The 26,346-nt window shown below is 39.0% G+C and overlaps 1 protein-coding gene across 1 annotated transcript in view; it reads right to left on the bottom strand.

The window, feature by feature from the left end:
• Nucleotides 1-22,701, bottom strand: part of Pja2 (praja ring finger ubiquitin ligase 2) — a 57,955-nt gene extending 35,254 nt beyond the window's left edge. The window contains exons 1-2 of the mRNA XM_021640455.2: nt 22,546-22,701; nt 796-910 (exon numbers count right to left, since the gene is read on the bottom strand). Of these exons, the coding sequence (XP_021496130.1) occupies nt 796-826 (31 nt within the window). The 5' untranslated portion in view covers nt 827-910; nt 22,546-22,701. The remainder of the gene's footprint in view (nt 1-795; nt 911-22,545) is intronic.
• Nucleotides 22,702-26,346: the final 3,645 nt, after the last annotated feature.

Below are 26,346 nucleotides of genomic sequence, written 5' to 3'. Positions count from 1 at the left end.
CGCTGAGTCAATTATTATATATTCTATGTAAGAATAGAATATTCCTTCACAGTACATAGTATGATTAATAACTGAACGCTTTCTATTTTTGTTTTGCATTACACAATTAAAGTATAAATGATAATGCTACACTATTTTATTTAATCCCCTTAACAACCTTAATAAATAAATACTATCGATTTTAAAAATAAAAATAAATGTTAAGAAGTCAAGCATGAAGATGTGTACCCCTAACACCAGCCTTAAGGCAAGGAGATAGTAAACTGAAGGACAGCCTAAGGTACACAGTTGATACATCATTACAAAAATAATAAATAAATAAAAAGAAAAAAATAAAAGAGCATTTAATCATTTGTCTCAACAGTATAAGAACCATCATCTTTTACTACTATTCTAAAAGAATATCCTCCAACATGGAATGTAGGATAGAAATGGGGATAGGGGTATTTTATTGAGTTAGAAATTAATCTTTACAAATATTAAATAGCTACAGATGACTTAAAATGAGTCTTTACATAAGATCACTATCAGAAGATAACAAGTCACATATAATACTCTTTTTTTTTTACTTGTTTGATTTGGTTTTTTGAAACAAAGTCTCTCTGTAGCTTTGGCTGTTTTAGACCTCTCTAAACAGACCAGACTGGCATTGAACTCAAAACCATCTATCTACCTCTGCCTCCCAAGTGCTGGGATTAAAAGTTTAAGCTACTATGCCTGGCTCCAAGTATTTCAAGTACCCAGGGAATAAAAAAAGAAGTCCTTAATGTAAGCATAAATATCTCTCTTCCTTACCTGATGCTTCTTTTTCAGTGTACTGTGACATATATGGCAGCGTCTATGCTCCCAGTTCAGTAGAATTGTTGATCTTTGGTTTTTACTTACACAGTGAATAAGCTGCAAATGATTCCTATAAAGAAACAATGCATTGAACAAAGTATTAGTAATAAAAGAATAAAACAAAAATGGCAACATTGGTAATACTAAGGAAGATGTTGGCCTTTTATTCAATTTGAAAAATATAACTTGAACTGCCAAAAACAACAAGCAAACAAAAAACCCCCAATCATAAGCAGAACTTGTAAGTAAATAATTAAGTACATCATTGAAGAACTGACTGAGGACTATGACATTGCTGGTTAGTTTCTGTGTGACTAGACATAAACCTAGACATATCTAAGAAAAAGGAACCTCAATTGAGGAAATTTTTTTACAATGGATTGGCCTGTGGACATACCTAGGAGCATTTTCTTGATTAATGATTTGGCAATGCCACCTCTGGGCAGGTGGTCCTGGATTGCAAACTGAAAAAGCAGTGGAAAGCAAGCCAGCAAGCAGCATTCCTCCAGGTCTCTAACTCAGTTCCTGCCTTGTTTTCCCTCAGTGATGGACTGTAACATGTACTCCAAATAAACCCTTTCCTCCCCCAAGTTGCTTTTAATCATTGTTTTATCACAGCAACAGTGATAAAATAATCACCTATGTTGGTGTCTACTATACCATGCTATTTTGGATTTTCCATAAATTCATTTAGCTCTTATTAGCCAAATTCTTGTTAGGTCTAAAAATATAATCTTTACCTTAAAATGTTTAATGGAAAATTGAAATAATTAAAGTATATAAATAATGATGTATTATCAATTATGATTAGATAATTTAACACTATAACCTAGTCTAAACTATAAAGACTACAACTTATCACTGAACAATAAGCTCATTTTTTTATTTAAAAACTTTAATATTTAAGCACCCAAACTACCATTAATTTTCTATCATTAACCCAAACTTATTACAGAAGCACTCTGCAAGGAGGTGGTTATGCCTGATTATTGTTAGTTAAACAGCAGCACACATCAGAGAGCACACACTTCTACATTCATTCATAAAAACCACAAATTGAGTCACATAGGCTGTGATATTGAAAACTATGTCCGTTAGGTCTTCCAACCTTTGGGAGAAGTCTTTCACTGGGAGAAAAGAAATCCCTGCTGCAATGTTTATCACTACATCAGGATGCACTGCAACTTTTGATCAGCTCCAGCACTGTGGTAGGTACCATAACAGGATCTCGCACATCACACCAAATCGTTTGAATTTTATATTTAGTTTAAGAAGACACTGGAAAGCAGCTAATTCAAGCACAGAAAGGAGCTGCATTTCTTTCTATCAGTCTATGCCGAGAGTGGATCAGGCTTTGTAATGTCAAGTTCTTTAGCCAAATCAGAGGTGGAAGCCATGAATAAGCCTCTTGCTGCTGAACAGGGTAGATAAGAAATGTGTTTCAACATAATTCAGCGAGGGCTTATAGAAACCAAGGGTGCCTTTAGCTGTTTGGACCTACCTGGGAGATTTGAGAAAGATACAACTGAGAGAACTGCCTGTGGTCAGAAGGAGACCGTGGAGGAACTTGCAAGTCTAGCCACTTTCCTTTGCAATGATCATGCCTCTTGGATTAAGGGGGCAGTCATTAGATTTGATGGCAGAGAGGAATCATTTCTGTCAGGTGAATTCTACTCTCTAAAGACGATCACCAAGAAGTAGTGACATATAATCAAAGGACTCATCAGAAAGATAAACAGCTCCTAAGATGGTCATATCTTCATCTGGGACAAACTAAATTTAGGGGTTAGAGACAATAAAGATGGATCATGGTCTTCTGCTTGTTAGGTTAATAAATTATTTGCTTTCAAAAAAGGAGGAGTCACAAACTGAGAAATATGCCATTTTCTAATGCATCTGGAGCAAATCAAAGGAATATATAACAATCAGAATTTTACCATGCTGTGAAAAATCACAGGTTCTCATTAACATTACTTTCATAAGAAAGTCTGAAATAACTTCACAGATCACTGTGTAGTACATGGCAATTTTTACAAATTATCATAGCTTTAAGTTCATATCATGAATACTTTATCCAAGGTCTTCCTGGGAAGGCTATATTCAAACATGTCCCAGGCCCTGTTTTCAGAGCTGAGAATGTAACAACGTAGAAAATGAATGGATGTTTCTGCTGACCTAAAACTACAGAACAAAACACAAATTAAATAAGGTATAAACATATATGATACATCTTTATCCTAAACTTAAAAGGAGAAAAAGTTACTAGAGAGAGCACTTTATTGAAAAGGAATCATTGAAGCAAACAAGTGGAAGAGAAAGGAGACACCAGGAAAGAACATTCTAGGCATAATAAGAGGTTATAATGTGAACATCCAAGAAGCAAATCATAGTCTACAATGAGCAAGTGACAGACAATGAGTAAAGTACAGAGGGGTGAAGCAGATCACATACATCTTTACAGGCTAATGTGAGACATGTGGACTTTTATTCTGAGAGTAAAGCCAGTGACCAGTCCTGAGCAAAGAGACTTAATCTGACTTCTTTTTTAATCTAGCAACTTTGTCAAATAGCCTAAACAGGCAGGCAAAAAAGCCACTGTCAGGGAGCCTGGGTGCAAAGCCAGCAAAATAATAACAGCAGAAGATCACAGTGGTTTAGACTAGGGTAAAAAATGAGTGGTGAGCGAGGTACTGGACACACTGTGAACTAGACTCAACATTACTGATTGCCACAGAATAAAAGAAGGCTGGGAGTTCAGATTAACTACATTTTGAAGCCTGGGCAGCTAGTGTTTGCCATCAACTGACAAAGAAAACTCGTGGAAGCAGCTGCAAATATGGAGAAAGTATCTTTAGTTTTGGATGTGTTAAGCTCGAAAGAGCTACTAAACATTCCAGTTAAAGTGTTAAATATAAGACTAGACTCGACTGGAGAAATCTGAGCAGTTAGTCTAATTCTGAGGGTTTTACAGATAATATTTAAAAAGGCATAAACTTGAGTGAGATCACTAAGAGGACAAGGACTGAAACTTGAAGACAAACCAAGAAGAAAAACAACAGGAGAGGCCAGTGAAAAGCAAAGGAAAACTGAGATATGGAGAAGTACCTGTCAGAGTATGGTTCAAGAATGGAGTTGTGTGAGATTTTTGAGTGCTTTGAGAAAACTCCAAGGAACCAAGACAAGTCTTGTAACCTCAGTTTCTTCAAAACCACAGAATTATTCTTAGATTGTTCGTTTGTGCTCCTCCCAGGTATAAACAGGAGTGAGTTTACTTCAGATCATTCATCACAACTGGCTATTGCTATTGGTTTATATGCCTCTATGGAAAAACCTGTTTTTCTGGCATGCAGCTTACCCTCCAAGTGTGGCTTACCCTTGTGACTGTACATTTTGCTCATGTGACTGCTCCTAGCCCTCCGAGTATAGTCTGACGCTCTGAATGAAGGTAGCTATTACATGAGTTTACCTCATGTATCAGCTCATTTTCCCAGTTCCTGGAACCAAAAGTGTTTAACAAGTGGTGTCATGAATCAGGGACCTGAAGTTAGCTATGAGATAGGAGAGCAGGGACCCTCACAGAAGTAGAAAAATGGAGCAGAAACCAGGGAAGGTTTTGACTTATGTAGAACGTGTGCATCATATTTTAAAAAAGAAAGGAGCACAAGTATCAAAAAACCGTAACTATTAGATTGCTTGCAAGTTGTTTATAATTATAATCTCTGGTTTCCAGAAGAATGAACTTTAGATAAAGATGTATGAGACAGAGCTCAAAAGAATACTGAGAATACATATAAACAAATGGAAAAGATCCTTATTCAATTTTGGGTCACTTGGGCATTAATTTGGATTGTTATCAAAATACTTAAGGAAGATAAGTAGGATAGTAATCATGGGGAAAAGATGACTAATTCCTCAAATAAATATAAAATGGATAATAAAACCTTAAAAATAGTAAAAGAGGAAGATTTTCCCCATTTAGGAAAAATCAAAAGTGAAAAAGTGTCAACTGATAACTATGCCAGTTACGTCTCCCTCAGTTCCCTTACTGAACCCTCCTTCAAACACGATACTGTATCCTCCATTACTTGAAGATGATCGTGAAGCATGGATGAGGAACTTGACAATCAATCTAATCATAAATTCTCTCTACTTTTTGATGAAGATTTAGGAGAGCCTATGAAAATGCTGTTTAGAAACTAGGCAAGGTATGACACAGCAGGGAAAAGGAGTTCATTTCCCAATTCTTCCCTAGCCTCATGATGCACTAACTGATCTATTTAAAACTCTAGAAGGAAAGATGGCACTGGACAGTCCTCAAATATCTTGACAGGCAAGAGAAGAACTACAGCTATCTAAATCCAGATTAAAAGAAGCATTTGTGTACTGGGTGGATCACTCACTTCCTTTAAACTTACATGTTTCCCCATTTAATTGTCTCCTACAGTATTATAAAAAAAGGGGATAAACCTTTGAATGGATTTATTACACCATAAGGGCCTGAAAATAGTAACTCTTTACCTTACTCTTCTTGATTAATTAGTAAATCAGAAGGGGGGAGGACCTGATGTCAACAATTATCTGAATTTGATCCTTGTTGTACTGTATTACCTTTAACAACCAGTTTTAAAAGTGTTTTATATATCTCTATAAATTTTCAAATTTCATTTACAGATTAATATGGGAGGATAGGAAAGAATTATCTGGCCGGTAAGCTATGGGATTTTCTTCTATGAATTGAATTTGTGATTACAAAAACTGTCCAACTTTCTGACATTCCATAGATGGGCACTTACTTTATTGATGGTCCATCTAATGACACAGGTGGGATTCATGATTCAAATACTCATCAAGCTGTTAATGCTTCTTTTTCCTCAGCCCAACAGGTGAATTTGGCTGTTCTGATTTATCTGTTACAGTTAATTCATATACCCTTACGTTGTAGGATATTACCAGCAATAGATATCCCTGGTTTTACTGTACATGGAAATAAGCAAGCTGATGCATTAACCTGTCCTACATTTACTCCTCCAGTAAAAAAAAAGGGGGGGGGGGGAAGGTACGCATCTGTCATTGCGGATGAATCCACTGAAATATTACAGATTCTCTGGGCCGTCAAGGACAGCTGTGGAAGGCAAGAAAACAGTGGAAGTCACCAGAAAGATAGAAACCTCCAGCTGAAGGACAAAAGGAGATACTGACCATACCATCATAAGTCAATTCTGCACACCTGGAACCAAGTTAAGGCCATATGCATCAAAGGAGAGATTACCCTATGAAACACACAGAGCCCTACCTCATCTGAGAATTTTTTTCTGTTGATGCTGGCTGCTCTGACCTGTACATCTGTGGTGAATGCCTTTGAGCACATGTGTTGGTCTTACGTTACTCATCCTCTTCTGTTTCAATGCAGACTGGATGGATCCAGCTCCCGCTACTTTTATGACTGACTCTGTTTATGACTGGACCTTAGGACCGTAAAAGACTCATCCATTCATCTGAAGAACTGACTGCATTTAATTTTTCCTTAGGATATTTAAATCACTTTCTATTTGTATAGGACATTATAACAACATTTGTATTCCTATTAAAGGGTTATATGGGCTTAGGTTCTACAAGAGACCTGACCTACTAATCATATGGGTTTCTTTTCAAGCTATTTTCTTAGATCTTTTTGAATTATATAATAAACTAATAAATAATACTGGACATAGTTTGGATCCCTGTTCTTGGCAGCAGAGTATTACACACAATGCTTTCACTGTTTATATTACTCATTATGTTTAAAATTTGCTTGCTAATAGGATATTCAAGTATAGCAGAGAGGAGTGAGTTTACTTCACATCACTCATTACAACTGGCTATTGTTATTTGTTTATAAGTCTCTATGGAAAAACATTTTGCCACCTGTGGCTTATCCGCCATCTGTGGCTTAACCACCAAACCAAATGTGGCTGGCCCTTGTACACTTCACTCATGTGACTCCTCTTAACCCTCAGAGTATAAATAGCCTGATGCTATGAATAAAGTTAGCTACTGCATGAGACTTTAGTCAACTTCATTTATTGGCTCCATTCTCCCAAGTCCCACCCTCTTTCGAGTGGTAAACATGTCCAAAAGGTAAAGTATGATGAGACCTACAGTTAACTAGCAGGGGTTAAGAAGACATTAAAGGGATTGTTAAAGAACCATTGGTGTCTTCAAAACCTTGATAGGAATGTGGATGAGATGAAAGGAACTGGAAACAAAATAGGAATCATGAAAAGCACCGTGTTTTAAAATCTCTTAAAGATACTCTTAAACTGGATATGGTGGTGCACACCTTTAATCCCATGCAGATCACTGTGCGTCTGAGACCAGCCTGGGCTACACACCTTATACCAAGCCAGCAAGACTAGACAGTTAGACCCCGTATAACACAAACCAACCACCATACCACCAAGCCCAAACAAACTCTTGGAAGGCTTTCAACATCTTGAGGTAATGTACTTATTTTCAGGGCCCATTACCAATTCCTGTTGTGCTATCTTTTGACTGCACACTGAATTGAGATGCCTGGTTGAATCATACTTCTTCCCTGCCTCCCTCTGTCCCTTCTGTAGAAGAGCCTCAAATAATTATCTCATGGAGTTTATTAGTTTATCACATTTTAGTACAGTTAAAATCCAAGTCATTTTTGTAAATCCTGAAGGTACTGTTTCACAGAAAAGATTGTAGTGTCAAGATTAAATAATTAACCCACCAGTTTTGGGTTTGTTCTAAACTGAAAGTATTTAATCTCTGAATTTTCTTAATAAATATTTTCCTCCAGAATTAGTATGACTGTGTTCTATTTGTGATAACTATTCATTTCAAATACTTTGAATTTTTTTTATTGAATTCTAATTAAAACTCTGTGTGTGTTGCTGTAAAGAGGGTCGGGAAGCATTAGTCTGAAATTTTCCTATTAGTAGCTCGGATACTATCACTTTATCTAAGATATTATGACACTAGTTCCAGAGAAGCCATACAAACTTTAAGAAAAAAGAAAGACAAGCATGAACTTGGGACAAAGATGTCTATAGTAAACTACTCAATTTACAACTCCCTGGTTTTATTTGAAAACACTGTGTCTGTTACATTATCTAACAGAGTGTGATGACTGTTGTTGGTTATCAACTTGACTACATCTGGAACTAACTAAAAGCAAGTGGCTATGTACACCTGTGAGGGATTTTCTTTTTCCTCTTAATCAAACATTAGAAGTGGAAAGACTGAGTTTTAATCTGGATATTTTAGAGTGGGAAGATCCATCTTTAACCTGGGTCATACCTTCCACCTGGCAGCCTAAATACAGGGCATCCTTTTGCCCGCTTGTCCTTGCTGACAAGTCTGTTCCTTCACTGGCATTAGAGTCTACTTTGGGATTCTGATGTACACTGAAAACCAACTGAGACATGCAACTTTGTGGAATGAACAACTACTGGATTCTTAGTCTTTCTGTTGGTAGACAACGATCACTGGACTAGCTGGACCATAGCCTGTAAGTCATTAATCCCTTTCTACATACATACATACATACATACTCACTCATTCTCTAAGTTCTGTTCCTATAGAAAACCCCGAATAATAACAATACTCCGATAAAAACTATTAAAAAGTAGCTGAATAAATGAGCTCCTTCCACTGATGGAAATATGGTAACAGGAAGAAGGTTAGGAGCTGGGGCATACACTGAACCAAACGCTGATGTTCAAACACATAATTGCTCTCAGTACTAGAAATTCCCATGTGACTTATCTCTAAAGAAGTGATAACTGTGACTGTGTGATATTCAAGATTAAGTAAGAGGAACTGTAGTTTCTCCTTGTGCTCTCTCAGCTCACTCTGGGAGAAGCAGGTGCTCCATTAGGAGATCACCCGACTAGCCCAATGCGAAGCCCATTGTGAGATACTTCTCATCCCTTTTCCTGCCAAGAGTCCTTAGGTCTTCTTTCACATGGGCACCCTGAGTTAAGCCTTCACATGACTGTTGTCTATGACTGCAACTTCACAAGAAGTCTTGAAGAAAAAACACTTAGCTATGTTGCTCTTCAGAGACAACATCCAAGCTGCTAGATTTACTGCAGGCTAACACATTACTAGTTATCCTTCAGTAGATAACATATGTAAATAATGTAAAAAGTTTTTAAATACTGAATTCCCTCATATATTAGAACAAAGTTTTCTATACAACATCTCATGAAAAATATGTATTTTTTACTTTGAACAAGAGATGTGAAACTGGGAGGATCAAAATTAAATATACAGGTCTTTGCTTGCTGGCAATTTCAGAACTATTGCTTGCTACCCATATCCCAGTGTCACCTAACAGATCCACATTAAAGTTTTACCAAAGCAAGAGCATTCACTTTTAGAATTAATTTTACATGAAGCTTCAGTAGAGAAAGGGTAAAGAGAGTTTACAACAAATGTTACTGACTTTTGTTTCACATATCTTTGAATCAACTACATTGGAACTTGGCTTATACCGCTATCTTCCTATTTTCAGCTGTAAAGGCAAAGCACATATTTCAAGAGATTAATACATAAAAAATTCTGAATAATGATTAAAGTTTCCACTTAATGATTAATTACACTTGCTTATTCCTTTCAGTCTATCTATACAGTTAGCTCTTCTATCCTCTACCTATGAGCACATTTTTGCTTATGATACAACTGAAAAATTGCTCTGTGCATGTTTTCTAATTAGAAAATACAAAATAAAAAAGGACAGAGAAGTAATTCCATTCCTAAATCTCACTTAAAAACTAGATACATTATAGCTAATCAAAGAAAAATAAGTGTTCTCCTACTATATATCGCAATAGTGGGAAGCTATTCAAGAACTATTTAAATATATAATTGCCAAATTCCACAAATGAACGACTGCAGAGCTGATTAAGAGATTTCTGCAGGTAGCAGTTTAGAAAGTACAACTGCTGGGCTGAAGAGGTGGTTCAGCAGTTAGGTGTGTGTACTGCTTTTCCAGAGGGCATGAATCAGGCCAGTCCCCAGCACCCATGTCAGGCAAATCATCACTAACTGTGACTCCAGCTTCAGAGATCAAAAACCCTCTTTGGCTTCTTTAAGGACACACACATGTGACATAGATTTACACAGACACATACATATAAGTAATAATAAAAATCTTTTGAAAAAGTACAACTGTTCAAACTTCTGAGGTCAATCAGATTTGCAATTCACAGGAACATCAAAACTAATCTGCTACTAGGCACATTATAACTGATGCTAAGCATAAATGGTTAAGTATGTTTAAATACTATTCTCTAAGAACATTTTTGTACACTGCTAAAGAGAAACAAACTTAGAATTCACATAGAAAAAATACATTATAAACATAACCCAATTACAAAGTATATTTAATCAGAGGCATCTTTAGGCCAAACAAAAATCTTACCCAAGTAGTTAAAAAACTGTTACCTCCAGTTATCACTGTTAAAATTCTACATCACCAAAGGTTTATAAATTGTTAAAAGTCATATATTCTTGGTAAGTACTATTGCTAAAGACAGCATGAATTTTGGATATGGGTCCCAGAAGTTCCTGGGCTAGATCTGACCTGAATGTAAGCCTCCTCTGTGAAGACCGGCTTTCATGCTACGGTAAGGTGTTATGCAAACTTGCACGGAGGGAAGCAAACAATAATTCTACCCTGCTCTTACACCTATGAATCACAGTGACTAGCATGACACAAAGACAAGATGACCCAAGGGTACAGTAGCAGTGGTGTGACCTTGGCAGTAACCAATAGCTCTCTAATTAGACTTAAGACCCCTCAACAAGAGGGAAACCATACTTGGTATTGAAAACCTAGGCAACTACTTAGAGCTGGTGAAGTCATGGACCTCCGCAGAGAACCTATAGCCACTACTTTACTAAATCTGCATAATCCCAAAGCACATTTTAAGTATTTGTCCTTATACTCACAGATACAGTCCTCACCCCTTATCAGAAAACTCTTTGTAACACATAAAGACCCATTACAGAAAACTACAACCAATCAAAATCAGAGTCATGGAGCCCAGTCCCAACTGATGTATTTATACCACAACTCTTGTATCTATAGCTCAGGAACATTTGGGGGGAAGGGAGCCCAAAGACTTTAAGATGACTGTAAGAGTTACTTGAATTTTTATCTCTTTAGTTTTATGATGCAGTTTGAAGTCACCTTTGAATACAGTATTTAATAACAGTCAAGGTTTGATTTCTTTTTGACTGATACATAGTTGACACAAGTTATAAAATCAACATTTTCTCTCCTAACTAAATTTCATGGATCTGTCACAAGGAATCATATATGTGACTATCTACACTATTTGTAAGTGCTCAAACTTTTTCACTGTCTTTTTGCCTATACATATTCTAATTCAATACTATCATACTGTAATGTCATGGCAAGTTGTGATACTGAGAGCTATTGGCATTTGAAATAAAAATTTTAAATCTACTAGATCAAAAATAAAATAATCTGCGGCTCTTGACTGCAAATGGATTGCATTTACATACGAAGTATGGAGAAATTGACATTTTTAACCATCTGGAATCTTCTACTATATAAACATGAAACAGTTTATCCACTAAGTGTTTAAAATGTTTCAGCATGTTTTTGTAATTTTCAGCATACCAGTCTTCTCCACACCAAATAGGAGACACGTTTAGTTGTTTTAGGTATCTGGACAGCGTGTTTTGCTTTCCTGTTCTACGGAAGATTTTGTTATTGTTATTGTTATGGTATGTCTTGTTATGTGGTCCTGTCTAGCCTGTATTTCCTATGAAGACCGGGCTGGCCTCCAAGTCATGGAGATCTATCACTTCTGCTGCCAAGTGCTACAATTCCCTGCTATTCTACATATACTCATAAAATCCTGACTTGGTATTTTTTAGCAACTGTTAGACAAACTCCAATTAATTTTGAAGGAGTTTATCCTTTGGCTGATTACCTTGCTAAAAATCACTTAGTAGTTTGCTAGTTAATATATTTGGGTTTTGTGGTTACCAATATTATTTATTTGGCAGAGGGTAATAAATAGGGCTCCAACGCAACATTGAATAGAGAGAAGAGACAGTGAACAACAATTAGTTTTTCATTATATTAACCACAGAACTATTGTTAACACAATAACAAATTAAGGGTTTCTCTTGACATTTGGTTTGATGACAGTATTCAACATAAATATTGAATTTTTTGATGTTTCTTATGTGAAGGCATGGAGGACTTTCAAAGCAATGGACTACTTATTAATTTAAAAACTTAAAAACTGCATTCTTCAAACAAGTCCACGTTGGTCGTAACTTTTTAAGATTATACTTCATTATTTTTGTATCTATGTTTCTAGAGAAATAGTGGCCTACAACTGCCCCACTGTCACACATACCTTTCTTACCAAAATTATGATTAAAAATCATTAATAGGTGCTGAGATATTTATTAGGTAATTTTCTGGAAAAGGCTCTCTAAATGTAACATTTATTTTACTTAAATGACTTACTAGTGAAAATGTCTAAGCTTGGGATATTCTTTGTGGAAAGGTTTTGAAGAATTTCAATTCATCTTACATATCACAACTCAGATTTTCTATTTCATGTGAGTGTGGGTAAATTTTGATTTTCAAAAGCATACTTTGTCCAGGTGTGGTGGTGAACACTTTTAATCCCAGCACTCAATCCTAGCACTCTGAAGTACAGGCAGAGTGGCAACCTGGTCTACACAGCAAGTTCCAGGACAGCCAGAGCTACATAATAGAGTGAAAAATCTGACCTTTAAGTTGTAAAATGTTAACAGAATAAAGCTGTTTATAATTTCTTTTGAACAATTAACTATCAATCTTTTTCTCATTCCTGGTTTTGTTAATTTGGTTTTCTCCTTGGTTTTCATTTTCCAAGAATCTAAGAATTTCATCTTCTAAGAATTCAATTTCTAATAATCTGGCTCTGATATCTCCGCCTCACTGATTCCCAATTTTATATTTCCTTATTTTTAGGGTTTGACTCATTTTTCTGATAAAAGCCTAGATTATTAGCATCCAACATCCTTTGACTTATGTCACACTATAAACTAAAGCATCCCTTATGTTGTGTTCTACATATCCTGACATTTACCATTATTTCACTTTTCAGATAAAAATGTTTTTCTAATCTCCACACTAAGTTTTAAGATTTTTTTTTTAGAATTTCATACAAGTACTCAACGTATTTGGATCATATCAACCACTATTCCCTTCCTCCAACTCTGCTCAGAATCACCAACTCCTCCTGAACAGCCATATTCCTCCAGCTTTCTATCATTAACAAACAACTCTGAATCTGATTAGTGTTGTCAGTTGGTACATGTTATGGGGTCATCCACTACACAGTGTGAAACCTAGCGGGGACCCATGCCTGAAAAAACGCTGTCTCTTCCTCCCCCAGCAGCCATTAACTGCTAACAACTCCTTGAATAGGGGCAGATCTCAGGAGCACCTCCCCTATCACTCTGGAATTTGAACTAGCATGATCTTGTGCAGGCAACTGCAGCTGCTCTGAGATCATGAGTGGGAACTACTTGACCAGTTGGGTTTTTTTGTTTGTTTTTCTTTTTGCATTGTGTAGAGAAAAACAAAAAACAAAAAACACAAAAACAAAAAAAAAAAAACAAAAAACAAAAAACAAACTTCCAAATCAAATTAAATAAAAATATCTTAGCCTTGGGTGAGAAAGTAGATGGCAACAAAGAAAGCTGACTTGGCTAAAAATGTAAAGTTGTAAGCTCAACTTCATCTAGCTTTGTAACTGTAGTTCATACTATCTGTTTGAGTCCTTAAATCAGAAGCTCAGAATATTGCTAGTCTGAAGACAGTGACAAGCACCTGGCAAAACAGGTGAAATTTCCTATCTGGTGAAAGTTACTTTCCGATCAACCAGGTCAGAATATTTCACATTCCAGAGTCCTAAAAGTCAGCTATGTTCATAACCTACTGGTATTTATTATGAGCATTTTTGAAGGTGAAAAGTAGTTTTAAGTGCATGTACTGTTTACATACATAAGGCTCTAAAAACACTCAACTCAAATTAAGCCATAGGTGTTTCAGCCAACAGACTACATAATCTGTAAACTCAACTTTAAAAAGTCATTTGAAAGAAAAGGCATATGGTATTGTTAATGCATGTTCTTTAGAAAAAAAGGAGGTACAAATTATGATCCACTAATGAGGCTAAAATAAACTAAAATTGGGTAGTACATGGATAGAAGAGTATCTGCCTACTACAGGGAAGGCCCTCTACTTGAACTTCAATACTCCTGGGAGAAGGGGTGATGGTGAAGGTTTTAAGCCTGAGATAGCCTCTTTCTGTATATTAAAGAGGGGGGGGGACCTCAGCTATTTGGAGATTGAGACAGGAGGCTCACTAGGCCCCAAAGAATTTGCAGGCAAACAAAGTATAAAACAAGTAAACTAAACAGAAAGCAAGTTGTAAGCTAAAGGATTTAAATTTAACTCTACCGTATTATTGGTCAGGTTATCTAGAGCCACAGAACTTATGGGATGACTCTCTATATAAATATAGAGAATAGGTAGAAATGAAAGATTGGGTGCCTGAGCTGGTCTTATGTATATGCTGGAATCCTGAGGAAATAGGCTCCAAGGCCAGTGAACAAGTGGATGTGTTAGCAAGGTGAGGGCCAGCAGGCAATGAACAAAACCTTTCTTCTTCCATGTCCTTATAGGTCCGTGTCCAGGAGAAAGTGTGGCCCAGATTAAAGGTGTGCCCTCCTACCTCAAAGGTCTGGACTGGAAGTGAATTCACCTACTTCAAACCAGGCAGAAAATCTCTCACAGTTGTACCCATAAGGTTATTGTGTAATTTAAAGGCTGATTTTTGTACCCGCCCTCATATTGTTTGCAATTATTGTTCTGAGAAACTGTCTCAATGTTGTGTAACACTGCCCCCCAATTGTCCTGTTGTACCTACCAATAAAGCAGCTTACACTCAACCACTGAGAGGGGGAGAGAACAGGGTTGGACTTCCTGACAGCCAGAGGAGTTAAGAGGAGGAAATAAGGGATTCTGACAGGCAGAAGAGGTCCAGGAGCCATCAGAGAGGAGCTAGAACAGGAAAGCAGTAAAGTGCAAGCAATCTAGGGGATTTATTATGGAGGAAACCAAATTAGCCTAGAGGGTTAAGTATAGAGTAATAACCTCTCAGTTAGTGTGCTGTGAGGCTTGTTTAAACAATATGAGTCTCAATCATTTGTGTGACAGCCAGGTTAAGAGAGAAACATCACAAATTATCTAACAAACAGGTGTGCCCTCCGTCTCCGTATTGTAGTTCATTCCAGATAAGTTGATAATTAAGAATAGCCACCACAATTACCAATAACTACATTAAATGTAAACAGCCTAAACATCTCAATAAAAAATTGCTACTAAGACTTTAAAAAGTGAGTTACACCAGGTGGTGGTGGCACATGCCTTTAATCCCAGCACCTGAGAGGCAGAGGCAACTGGATCTCTGTGAATTCCAGGCCACCCTGGTCTACAGAGCAAACTCCACGACAGACAAGGCCACACAGAGAACCCCTATCTCGAAAAACCATGAATAAATAAAGTTAAATAAATAAAAATAAAAAGTGAGTTGCAGGGTTGAAGACAGCTGTTATGGTTAAGAGCATTTATTGCTCCTGCAGAGGAAGGGGGTTCAGTTCCCCCTTCCTACATAATGGCTCCAAATTGTCTGTAACTCCAGTTCCAGAGGATCCAACACCTCTTCTTTGAGCTGCCGCATGCACACAGTGCCCATCCATACAATCAGGAACATGCAGATACAAGTAATTTTTTAAGTGAGCTGCTTAAAGCAAACACACTTTAAATAAAACACCAGAGGATGAAAATAAAAGGATGGGAAAGATTTATTACACAAGCACTACTCAAACGAATGCTACAGAATCTGTATTAATATTAAAATAAACTTGGAACTGAGGAATACTTCAGAGATGAGGAGTATTAGGCAATGATAATGGGTCTATACATCAAAATGATAGAATACTCTTGGACACAAATGTATACCAAGAAAAGTATGTAAAAATAGACAGGAAAGAGACATATTCTCAATTATACTTGAAGACTTCAAGGCTTCTCTGAATGATTAACAAAATATCTACAAAACAAAACAAAAACACTTCATTAAGATAAAGGAAGTCATTAAGAGAGTAAGAAAGCAACTTTAAACCTAGGGTGGCTAAACACGCCTGTAATCCAGCACTGAGAAAGGCAGAGGCAGGCAGATCTCTGGGAGTTTGAGGCCAGCCTGGTCTACAGAGTGATTCCAGGTCAGCCAGGGTTACACAGGAAAACAGTGTCTCAAATAAAACAAAAACAAAAACAAACAAAAAGAAAAGCAACTTTATTGTGAAAATTAGGATGAGTTTAAAAATATAAAAATTTCAAATGCTATTAGTGAGTAAAAGTGGACTCAGCGTCAAGGACAATGTTTTTAAAAAGAAAGATACCTGCTAGAATCCTATCTCTATTTCAGTAATAACTCGAGAAATTAGCCTTTCTTAGTAGAAATTAAACTTTCCACTAAGAAAGTTTAGATTGAAAAATCTATTAAACATTTATACAATACTAGTATTAGTATTAGAATACTAATTGCAGTATAAGAATACTAATTGCAGTTGGGTGCAGTGGTCCACACCTATAATCCCAGCACTCAGGGAGGCAGAGGCAGGCTGCTCTCTGAGTTCGAGGCCAGCCTGGTCTACAAAAGTGGTCCAGGACAGCCAAGGCTACAGTCTCAGAAAAAGAAAAAAAAAAAAAAAAAAAAGATTAATTGCACAAAAAAATTTTCAGTAAATACAAAAGAAAAACGTATTTCCAAGATTTTCTATTATTACCATAAAAAAAAGAATTAAATGAAAATGTATCCTCACAAGCAGATGGAAAAAAATACTCTTACCAATTAAGATTTAACTACAGAATTCAAGGAGACACACTTGAAAATGAAGTAAAAAATACAGTTAAAAAAAAGTAAAAACAAACAGAAAAAACTAGCTTGTTTTTGACCAAACACAATATATTTTCCATATAGTTAAAATTCATTATCTGTAACAGAATGGGAATAAATTTAATATGATGAATTCTATCATTTAATGTCGTATCTGTTGGAAGCAGAGAAAGCATTCAGGGAAAAAAAAACCTGACTTTCATTAAGAGAACTAAAACTTAAAATCAATTTCTCATGACAAAGTATATCAATCAAGAAGCTACACCAAAGTTTCATTGAATGGTGAAATTACTGTATTTTTTGAAGCACCCAATATCCATTAATAATTAACACTATACAAAGTGGTAGTTGAAGATTAGGTGACAGGTCAGGTAACTTTATTATTCTTCATTTTATGTATACAGGCAAAAATGAATACAGGGTCTCTTTGATGGACCTGGAGCTCATTGACTGGGTAGACTAGATGGCTAGCAAACTCTGGGTGGGCATGCGCCTCTATTCACCTGCCTTTATCCCTCAGTGCTGGGGTCACAAGCACATGGCCACATTAGGCTTTTTTTATGTAGGTGCTAGGGATCTGAACTCGGGCCTCCTGCTTAAAGAGCAAGCACTTTACCTACAGTAAGCCATCTTCCTCAGTGTCAAACAACTTATTAAAAAACTGCTAGAGTTCACATTTCCTGATATCAAGACTTATTACAAAGTAAAAGTCTCATGATAATACAGTATATTCAAAACTACAGGCAGAGATCAAGGGGACAGTCCAAAAGCAGATCACATCTGTGGTCTGATTTTTACTTATTTTCAACTAAATTCAACAAGAAAATGTTCTCCACAAACAGAACTTATCCACTGGATAAGAAAACAAGCCTTCAACCTTTCCTCATGCCTTAAACAAAAATCTAACTCAAAATGTGTAATATATCTTGATATAAGAATCAAAACTATTAAATATGTAGCCAAAACCATAAAAAGAAATTTCCACAACTTTGCAATTGGCAAAGAATTCTCAGAACACAGAAGCACAACTCATTAGGAAATTCATTAGCCAAATTATTTCTAATTAAAAGCCCTTTTAATTTATCTTTATTTGTGTGTGCCACGTGAGTGAAGGTACCCATGGTGGCCTATGAAGGAACCTTCATTCAAAACATGGCTGCTCTGACAAAAGATGACATCCAAAGACTGTCCAGGTCTGTGTGATCTGGCTGAAATGCAGACATGCCAGGCAATGGTGGTACTTGCATTTAATCTCAGCAGACAGAGGCAAACAGATCTCTTGAGTTCAAGGCCAGCTTGGTATAAAGCAAATTTCAAGTAAAAAAGAAAAAAAAAAAAAGCCTAGGTAGTGGTAGTGAGGAGAGGGGCGAGGTACACACCTTTAATTCCAGACAATAAAGCCAGTTTGTAGAGGGCAGCACCCATGTTTGAAAGTGATGTCCAACTGAGTGGCAGAAACAGTGATAAATCAGAGAAAGATTTGACAGAACAAGATATGCCCCACTCTCAAGAGAAAAGAGACAAAAGGAAAACTACTTAAAGGAGCAGCAGAAAGAATGAGAGGAGGCAGTTTTACCAGGAGAGTTTTACAGAGAAAGAGAGACAGAACAAGCTAGACAAATGTGAAGACAGAGCAAGACAAAATGAACAGGAGCCAGATGATTAGAACAGATCGCCAAAATTAGGATGAGGCCAAGCAGAGCAATGGAGTCCAGAGGCAGACAGAGAAACCAGATTGAACCAGTCAGCTTGGAGGGGAGTTTGAGCCAGAACAGCTGAGTTGAACCAGCTAACTAGAGTTCAGAAAAAAACTACAAAATTAAGCTTATTCAGCAATAAGTCGAAGAGGGTTTAAACATTCTAGGCCTAGATTATATTGTACAGAGATTAGAAGCTTCCAGGACTAGGCTTAGGTTAGCAGATGGAGGCAGTAAGCCTCTGGGATGACAATTACTTCAGGGGACTAAACGTTACTCTTACAGTGGCCAGGAGACAACATTAAATTCCAAGAAGCTGGAGCTGCTGCTTGTGAACATTGAGGCCTTTGTGAGCAGACCAATTTGGGTGCTGAGAACTGAAGGTGGGTCCTCTGGAAGAGCAGCAAGTGCTCTTAACTGCAGAACCATCCCCTCAGCTCCTCATGCTTAGTTTTCAAATAAAACAAAACAAATTTTCATATTGAAATGTTTTCATGTTTGTCAATACAGCGCCATAAAAACATTTTAAAAATTTTATAATTCATTGAGAAGCTAATTTTTAAAAATGGCTGCAAGAAGCCTTTACCAATGAAACATACACAAGCTTATCAGCATCACCAGTCACCCAGTACTAAAAGTCACTGTGACCGAGGGATGATGGGATGCCTGTACAGGAGACAGGAGGGCTGAGAGTTCAATGCTAGCCTGGATTATAGAATGAGCTCATGACCACCTCGGCTACGAAACAAGATCTCTTTTCAAGTGAACCAAGAAAAATAAAAATCAGTGTCATGCTATTTTACACATACTAGAATGGTATGAGAATGTGGATAAACCAAACTATCATGTGTCACTAGCAGACAAGTAAAATGGGAAATGATTAAACATTCACTTTCTATATTAGTGCATAAATATCACTTCTAGATATTTCTCAGGATACAAAAACAGTTTAATTCACACAAGAACTCAGAATAAATGTTCACAGCAACTTTATTAATAACCGGGAATCGGCAAACCAAATATCCATACATACATTAAATATTAAACAACTAAAACAGTAAGTCAACCATCATGAACTACTTGACAATAAAAAGAAGTAAACCAGTAAGATATAACACGCACAACGATCTTAAAAAACATGATACTGGGAAGTGTCAGATACAAAAGAAATAATTACATTTATATTATAGAGCAGATGAAGGGAAAGCAATGTACAATGAGAAAATGGTAAGTGGTTTCTTGGGGCTCAAAGTGTGGTTGACTACAAAGAACAGAAGTTTTCAGAGATGAAAACACTATCCCTGATTGTGTTATATATTCTACTCTTGTGATGGTAATGATGTAAGAATATACTTTTAGAAAAACAAAATGATCTGTATATTTAAAAAGAAGTACAGTTCATTATTTCTAACTTACTCTCAATAAAACTGACTTTTTGAAAAGATAATCTCTTTTAAGAAACTAGTATACAGGAACCCACTGGTAAAATCCAAATAGAACCACATATAAAAGATGTCAAAAAAAAAATAGAAAAAGAAAAAAACATTCACTACTTAAGGTTTTAAAAACATATTAACAAGAATGAAAGCAATAGGAGGCAGGGAGGCAGGAGGAGGTAAGGGTCTGTGCCACACAGCCAGACAACAGGCAATCTCCAGAAGCCCAGGGGTCTATGAACCAACTCCAACAGGTTGTCCTCTGACCTCTACATGCACACTTAACACACACATACACAAACATACACTTTAAATGTTTTTTAAGAATGAAAACAACATTATCTTGCAAACTAAACACAGGAGGGCATATTTTAACTTAATATTGCCTATTAGGAAGCTCTGTGAAGTATCATTTAATGCCAGCACTCACAAGCATTCTCCTTAAAGTAAGAACTAACAGCAGACTATTAGCGCTACTATTCAACAATATGCAGCACCTACTGGGCAATACTCCGAACAGAATGTTATAAACACTGTAAAGGAAAACTATTTTCAGATAATTATCAACTAGATAAAAATATCAGCACCCTGAAAAACAGAAGAAAAAAAATTAAAAGCTTTTTTATTGCCAGACACAGGGAAAATGTTATCTTTTAGTTTTTATCTACTATAGCAACCCAACCATAAAGGAGCTGAAAGTATTGAAAAAGATGTTATAAACATGTGCGGGATAACTAAAGCTTTTATATAAAGCAGGATGTGAATAAAATGACAAGAACAATCTTGGAAAAGGGCTTAAGACTATAAAATAGTTCTGTGAATTTATATATAACCTAATTCAAAATAGGGTTACTAGAATTTTAATCACATGTGGTCTGAAGATCTCCTAGAAGACATACTCAAGAAAGAGTCAAACTATCTTTGAAAAGAGTTATAATGAGGGTTAGATGGCTATCAACTTTAAATATTCACATCCTTTACCTGTGCAATTCTTTCTATGGATATGTGCTCTGGAAATAATCACACGCAAAGTTTTCCCCCTTATTAGCAGTAGCTGAATCTTGGGTGGAGGGAATACTAGAAAGGACAGTGGGAATTACTCTTTCTAGATTACTGTCTTCCATATCGTGAAATGTTTTAAAAGCAAAGATTTAAAGCTTACAATTCAGGATCAATCAATCAATAAGTTAGTTACATTTAGTAGAAAGCATAACTTTCAACTGCAATAAACTTAAACGGCTTTCAACAGAAAAGTTTAACTGAAGTCCAAAAAAATTAAAGAAATATAATGTACTCTTAGGGAAAGTATTAGGAAGGCCTACATAAAACAAGAGACTACATCCAAAATACATAATTAGGTGAGGAAAATATACTAAACAAATGTGTTATACTAAACAAATGTGCTCATATAACCCTCACTCCCCACCCCCGAGAAAGACAACTCTGCAGATACATGTGTCTTTAAAGATGCATTTGTGAGAGCACTTTGAAAGATGAGCACCAAATCTAAATCCTGATGTGGCACTGGAGGACGAAGATATCCCAACATTAAGCATTTACTTAATAATACTCCTTTCTTTATACTGTTGAGTTATACACCAAGGATGCATGTCTGTAATAGATGATTCGGTTATTTCATATAAAAACGACATGAAATCTGGGAGACAATCACAAAAACTGTTTACGTTTATTTCTGTTATTTTTTATGTTTATTTACATACTCTTCAAATGACCTGTTAGTCTTCAGCAACGGTGACTGCCATCTTAAAGGAAATATGAGCAAATATTTCGTGACAAAAATAGAATAACTAAGGCCTCTTTAAAGAGGGAATCCTATACTTGACAGAACGAGCAAACTCAAAGCAGTTGTCTAGAGAGACATATAAATTTTTTTTTTTTTTTTTAATTCCTGATGAGGGAAACCTCCCCGGCTCTTCTTCCAGCCAAACTGTTTACCTTCTCCCCTTTTTCTTCAACTTAGTCTGGGCAGCAGCTCTCAACTCACCATTTTGAATGTGCGCAAAAAAAAAAAAAAAAAAACATAAAAAATAAAAGATTAACCGGGAGGACTCGGGGGCGGGGGTGCGGTGGGGGCGGGGGCGGCCCTGAAGGTGCCTCTGCCGGGCGCGCTCCGGCCTACGGCTGCGGGCGAAGACGCCGGGCCACCCGGGCCTCGGTGACAATCGGGGGAGACGCGAACCCGGGGGCCGGCTCGGGGCGGGGGCGGGGGCGTCGGCGCGGCGGGCGGCCGCGGGTGGGCGGCACTGGCGGGCCGCGGCGGGGACGGCGCCGGGTCCTTGGCCGGGGCGGCCAAGGGCGGCGGGGAGCCGGCGGGCGGGCGGCGGGCGCGGCGGCTCGGGCTACGGCGCGGCCCCGGGCGTGCTGGACGCGGCCCGGGAGGCGAGAGGCCTCTCGGCCGCCAACCCCACCCACCATGGCCGGCCCGGGCCGCAGCTCAGGGCCCACGGCGGCCGAGGCGGCGTCTTCCTCCCCCAGACCCCCTTCGGACAAAACCAGGCAGACTGGAGAAAAAATAAAAAAAAATCCCCTCACCGAAAGGTGCAGCGGCTCCAGGGCGAGAACGGCGCTTGATCCTCCACCCGCCACCACCGCCTTCTTCTCCGCCTCCGACTCCTCCCCCGCCGAACGCGCAGCGGCTGCAGCGGCGGCGGCGGCGGCGGCGGCGGCGGCGGAAGCAGAGGCGGTGGCGGCGGCGGCGGCGGCGGCGCGTCCCGCCCCCTGCGCCGCAAAGGAGGCGGAGGAAGTGAGTGCGTTAGTCCCGCCCTCCGGCGGCGCGGCCAATGGGCTCCTCGGACCTCTGCGGGGAAAATGCACGTGTCCAATAGGAGACCGGAAAGTGGCTTACGTCACGGTTGGACGTGGCAGAAAAAGGGGAAAATAACTTGGGCTGTCTCCCGGCCGGGCCCCGCGGGCTCTCTCCGAGCGCCTTCGCCGATTGGCCGAGGATCGGGGGGGGGACGCTCTCGGCTCCGCCCCCCTCCCTGGCCCTGCGCCTTCCCCTGCAGCACTGCGACGTTTGGGGCGGGGGCGGGGCGCGCGGCCCGCGGTGGCAGCGCAGCCTTTTGTGGTTTGGGCCGGGAGAGAAGGGCGGGGTCTCCGGCAGGGAAGGGGGTGTGCAGAGCCCGACTGGCGCAGTCACCCTCCCCTCGGTTCCCGCAGACCCCAGCAAGATGGAGGTGCGGAATTCGGGCCCCAGACCGCTGGAAGCCCACCGTTGGCAGCTCTAACACGGGAAGGGACAAGAGCAGAGGGGAGAGGAGAGTGCCCGAGGAAGAGCTGGTTCGCCCACCCTGGCGAGCCTCCCCAGCTCGCCCTGAGCTGCGATGCTGTTGGGTTAGGGCAGGTGTAGGTGAGATGGAGGTCTGGCCTGACCGGGCATCGGCAGCAGAAAGCTAAGCTATATCGGTTGTCAGGCTGGGGGGTTAACAGCTCTCGTCACATGCAACCAAAATAAATACAGCAGCTGGAGCCCCTGGACACCTTGCTTAATTTAAACGCAGCCACACTGAGTTCGTTATGTCAGTGATGCACATGTCCTCTCTCATCCCGCAGCCTGCACGCTTCTCTGGTTACCGTCCAGCTCTCTTCTCCTCCTCCCCGCCCCCACCCCCGGCTCCATCGCCCAGTGCCCGAGGCCCAGGATATATTTATCACGTCGCCTTCCCCACGAATTGAAAGCCCCACTTCTTGTGATGTCCTTTAACTGTAAAATCTGCCAGTGAGCTGAAACTATTTTTTCTGCCATTGATGTAAACAAATTACCCGAGATTTTCCTTGGAATTCTAGGCTACGAGAATTTGCTACACATTTTGTGAAACCACGTTTAATTCCAAGACCACCCCGGAAGCATCTATTTTACCAAAAATTTGATAGTACTCTGTATTTTACTCGTTTCCAAGTCCTTGCCTTCTTGAAAGAGAATTTATATTTTAATTACATTTGTCTAATTTTCCTTTAGAGTCTTGTAGATTGGTTCAGTTGAACACGCTAACAGGTTGACAGGTACGAGATTTCTCAAATTCCAATTATTTTCACACCATATCTGTGTATACTGCTAGTATTATTTTTCTCACGTGAATGTATTTTTCTTCAGTTTCTAAAGAGAATTATGAAAATATTGTAACTGGAAAACATCACTTTTCAGTTAAGTTGAGGGTAACTAACAAAAGTGAATGCAAATAATACCTTTCAAATCTGGTTGCCAACTGTGATGGCTGTTCTTGGTAGTCAGCTTGACTCTATCTGGAATGAACTACAATCCAGAACGGAGGGCATGCCTGTGAAAGATTTTCTGCTTGGTTTGAAATGTTTGCGTCTGCTTTTAGTCAGGACCTTTGAGGAAGGAAGACACGCCTCTGATCCCGGAAGACACACTGGCTTTTAATCCAGATCCTGAGGTTGGAAGGCACACCTTTAATCTCAGCCACACCTTCTGCTGGAAATCTTTATAATGATGTGGAAGAAGGAAGGTTTTGCTCTTTTCCTGGTCGCCCTCGACATGCCAGAATATCTGTTCCTTCACTGGCCTTGGACCCTACTTCCTCAGGATTCCAGCATATACCGAAGACCAGCTCAGACACCCAGTCTTGTGAGACTGAGCAACTACTAGATTCTTGGACTTCCCATTGTTGGATTTGTTGGATTGCTGCCTAAAAGTCATTCCAATAAATACCCTTTACACACACACACACCATGTATGTATGTAATACAAAGAGAAAGAGAGAACTTTCTCTCCTTTTTCTTTTCTTTCTTTCTTTTTCTTTTCTTTTGTTTTTCAAGACAGGATTTCTCTGTCTTGGACTTGCTTTGTAGACCAAGCTGGCCTCAAACTCAGAGATCCACCTGCCTCTGCCTCCCCTAGCGCTAGGATTACAGGTGTGCACTACCATGCCTGGCTTGGAACTCTTTCTTAAAAGGGTACATTATCAAACATTAGATATAGAATAGAGACACAGCACTTGAATGACATTTTTATTGTTATGTCATCAAAGAATAGAAAAAGTAGATAGACCCGAAATAGCAATCACTTCCTCACAGTGTGAGTCACTGTTTTAATTCTGCAAGTGTGTCCTAAGTGCAGTCACCTAGGATGTCAGAAATGATTTATGTTGCAGTCCAAGAAATTCTGGGATGGCGCCTCAAAGTAGGAACCATAAACTCAGACTGATCTATTCTCTCACTAGCTTCTGCTTTATAATTGTGTGCCAGTCCTGTGGGAGTGGCAAAGCCGTCCTTCAATGGGGCTCAGAGCAGTGCCATAGGTGAATGTTGATAGCGTGTTCAGAAAATGCCCAGGCAGCTCTCTTCCCACCCCATTTTTATGTCTTGAAGACTACTCTCCTATAGAGACTGCTCTTAAGACATTAGCTAACCTTGCCTCCTTGTGTATTTGTAGGCAATAACCTACCTACCTGTTCAATTGTATAAAATAAACACACCAAACTTATAGGATGCTACAACTTCTACATCAGATAGGCCAGACTACTATCCCAGCATTTCTGTGTCCAGGTGTCTGTCTTTTCTTCATCCCCTCAAAGCCCCAGCTAGAACAGTCTCCAAGGCTATGCAAGGATGTGGCAAGTCAAAGCCAGCCCTCATCTCTAGTAGCTGTGATGGAAAGCCTATGGAAAGAGTAGTAAGGGTAGGGATGCCCACTCTGTTGGTGTGGCTTGTTCTGGGTATGGTTTGTCCTGAAGTTTGGCATCTCAGTGATGAGTCTCCCTGGATTAATACCAGCTCTTGGTACACTGGGTTGTTTTGTTTTCTTCTGAGGAGGGTAGAAGTTTTCTTGGTAGCCCAGTGTGACTTTGATGTAATTTTATATTTATTAGGAAAGTGTAAGCTAAATAAACCCCTTTCTCCCCAACTTGCTCTTTGGCCATGATGTTTTATCACATCAATAGGAACCCTAAGACAAGATGGTTCCAGCATGGTGGGGTATTGCTGTGGCAGACCTGACCATGTTTGGGGGAGGATTGTGGAAGGACTTGGGACTTTAGGCTATAAGAAGCATTGAGTGTCAAGACCTCAGCGGATGTTCTGTAGGAGCTTGGAAGACGAGAATGTTGAGAACAGTGCAGACCTTGGAGGCCTGGCTTGTGGAATTTCAGAGGGAGGATTAAAGACTCTATCAGGGCTTTAGCTATTTTGATTTATGATTCCGTAGATGCTGATTAGCTAGAGCTAAAAAATTAGCAGTGATTAAGAAGGGACCAGCATCACTGAGATGAAATCTTCTGGGAAGTGTTTCCTGGGAGTACGGAGAGGCTGTTTTCCAGAGGTGGCCATTGTTGTCCCTCGTGTTGGGAGCCGGACTTGCTAATGTGTAAGATT

Source organism: Meriones unguiculatus, chromosome 15, assembly GCF_030254825.1.
Source record: "Meriones unguiculatus strain TT.TT164.6M chromosome 15, Bangor_MerUng_6.1, whole genome shotgun sequence".
Classification (NCBI taxonomy): Eukaryota; Metazoa; Chordata; class Mammalia; order Rodentia; family Muridae; genus Meriones; species Meriones unguiculatus.
The sequence above is the reverse complement of the archived record's forward strand: the minus strand, read 5'-3'. Positions and strand labels throughout refer to the sequence as shown.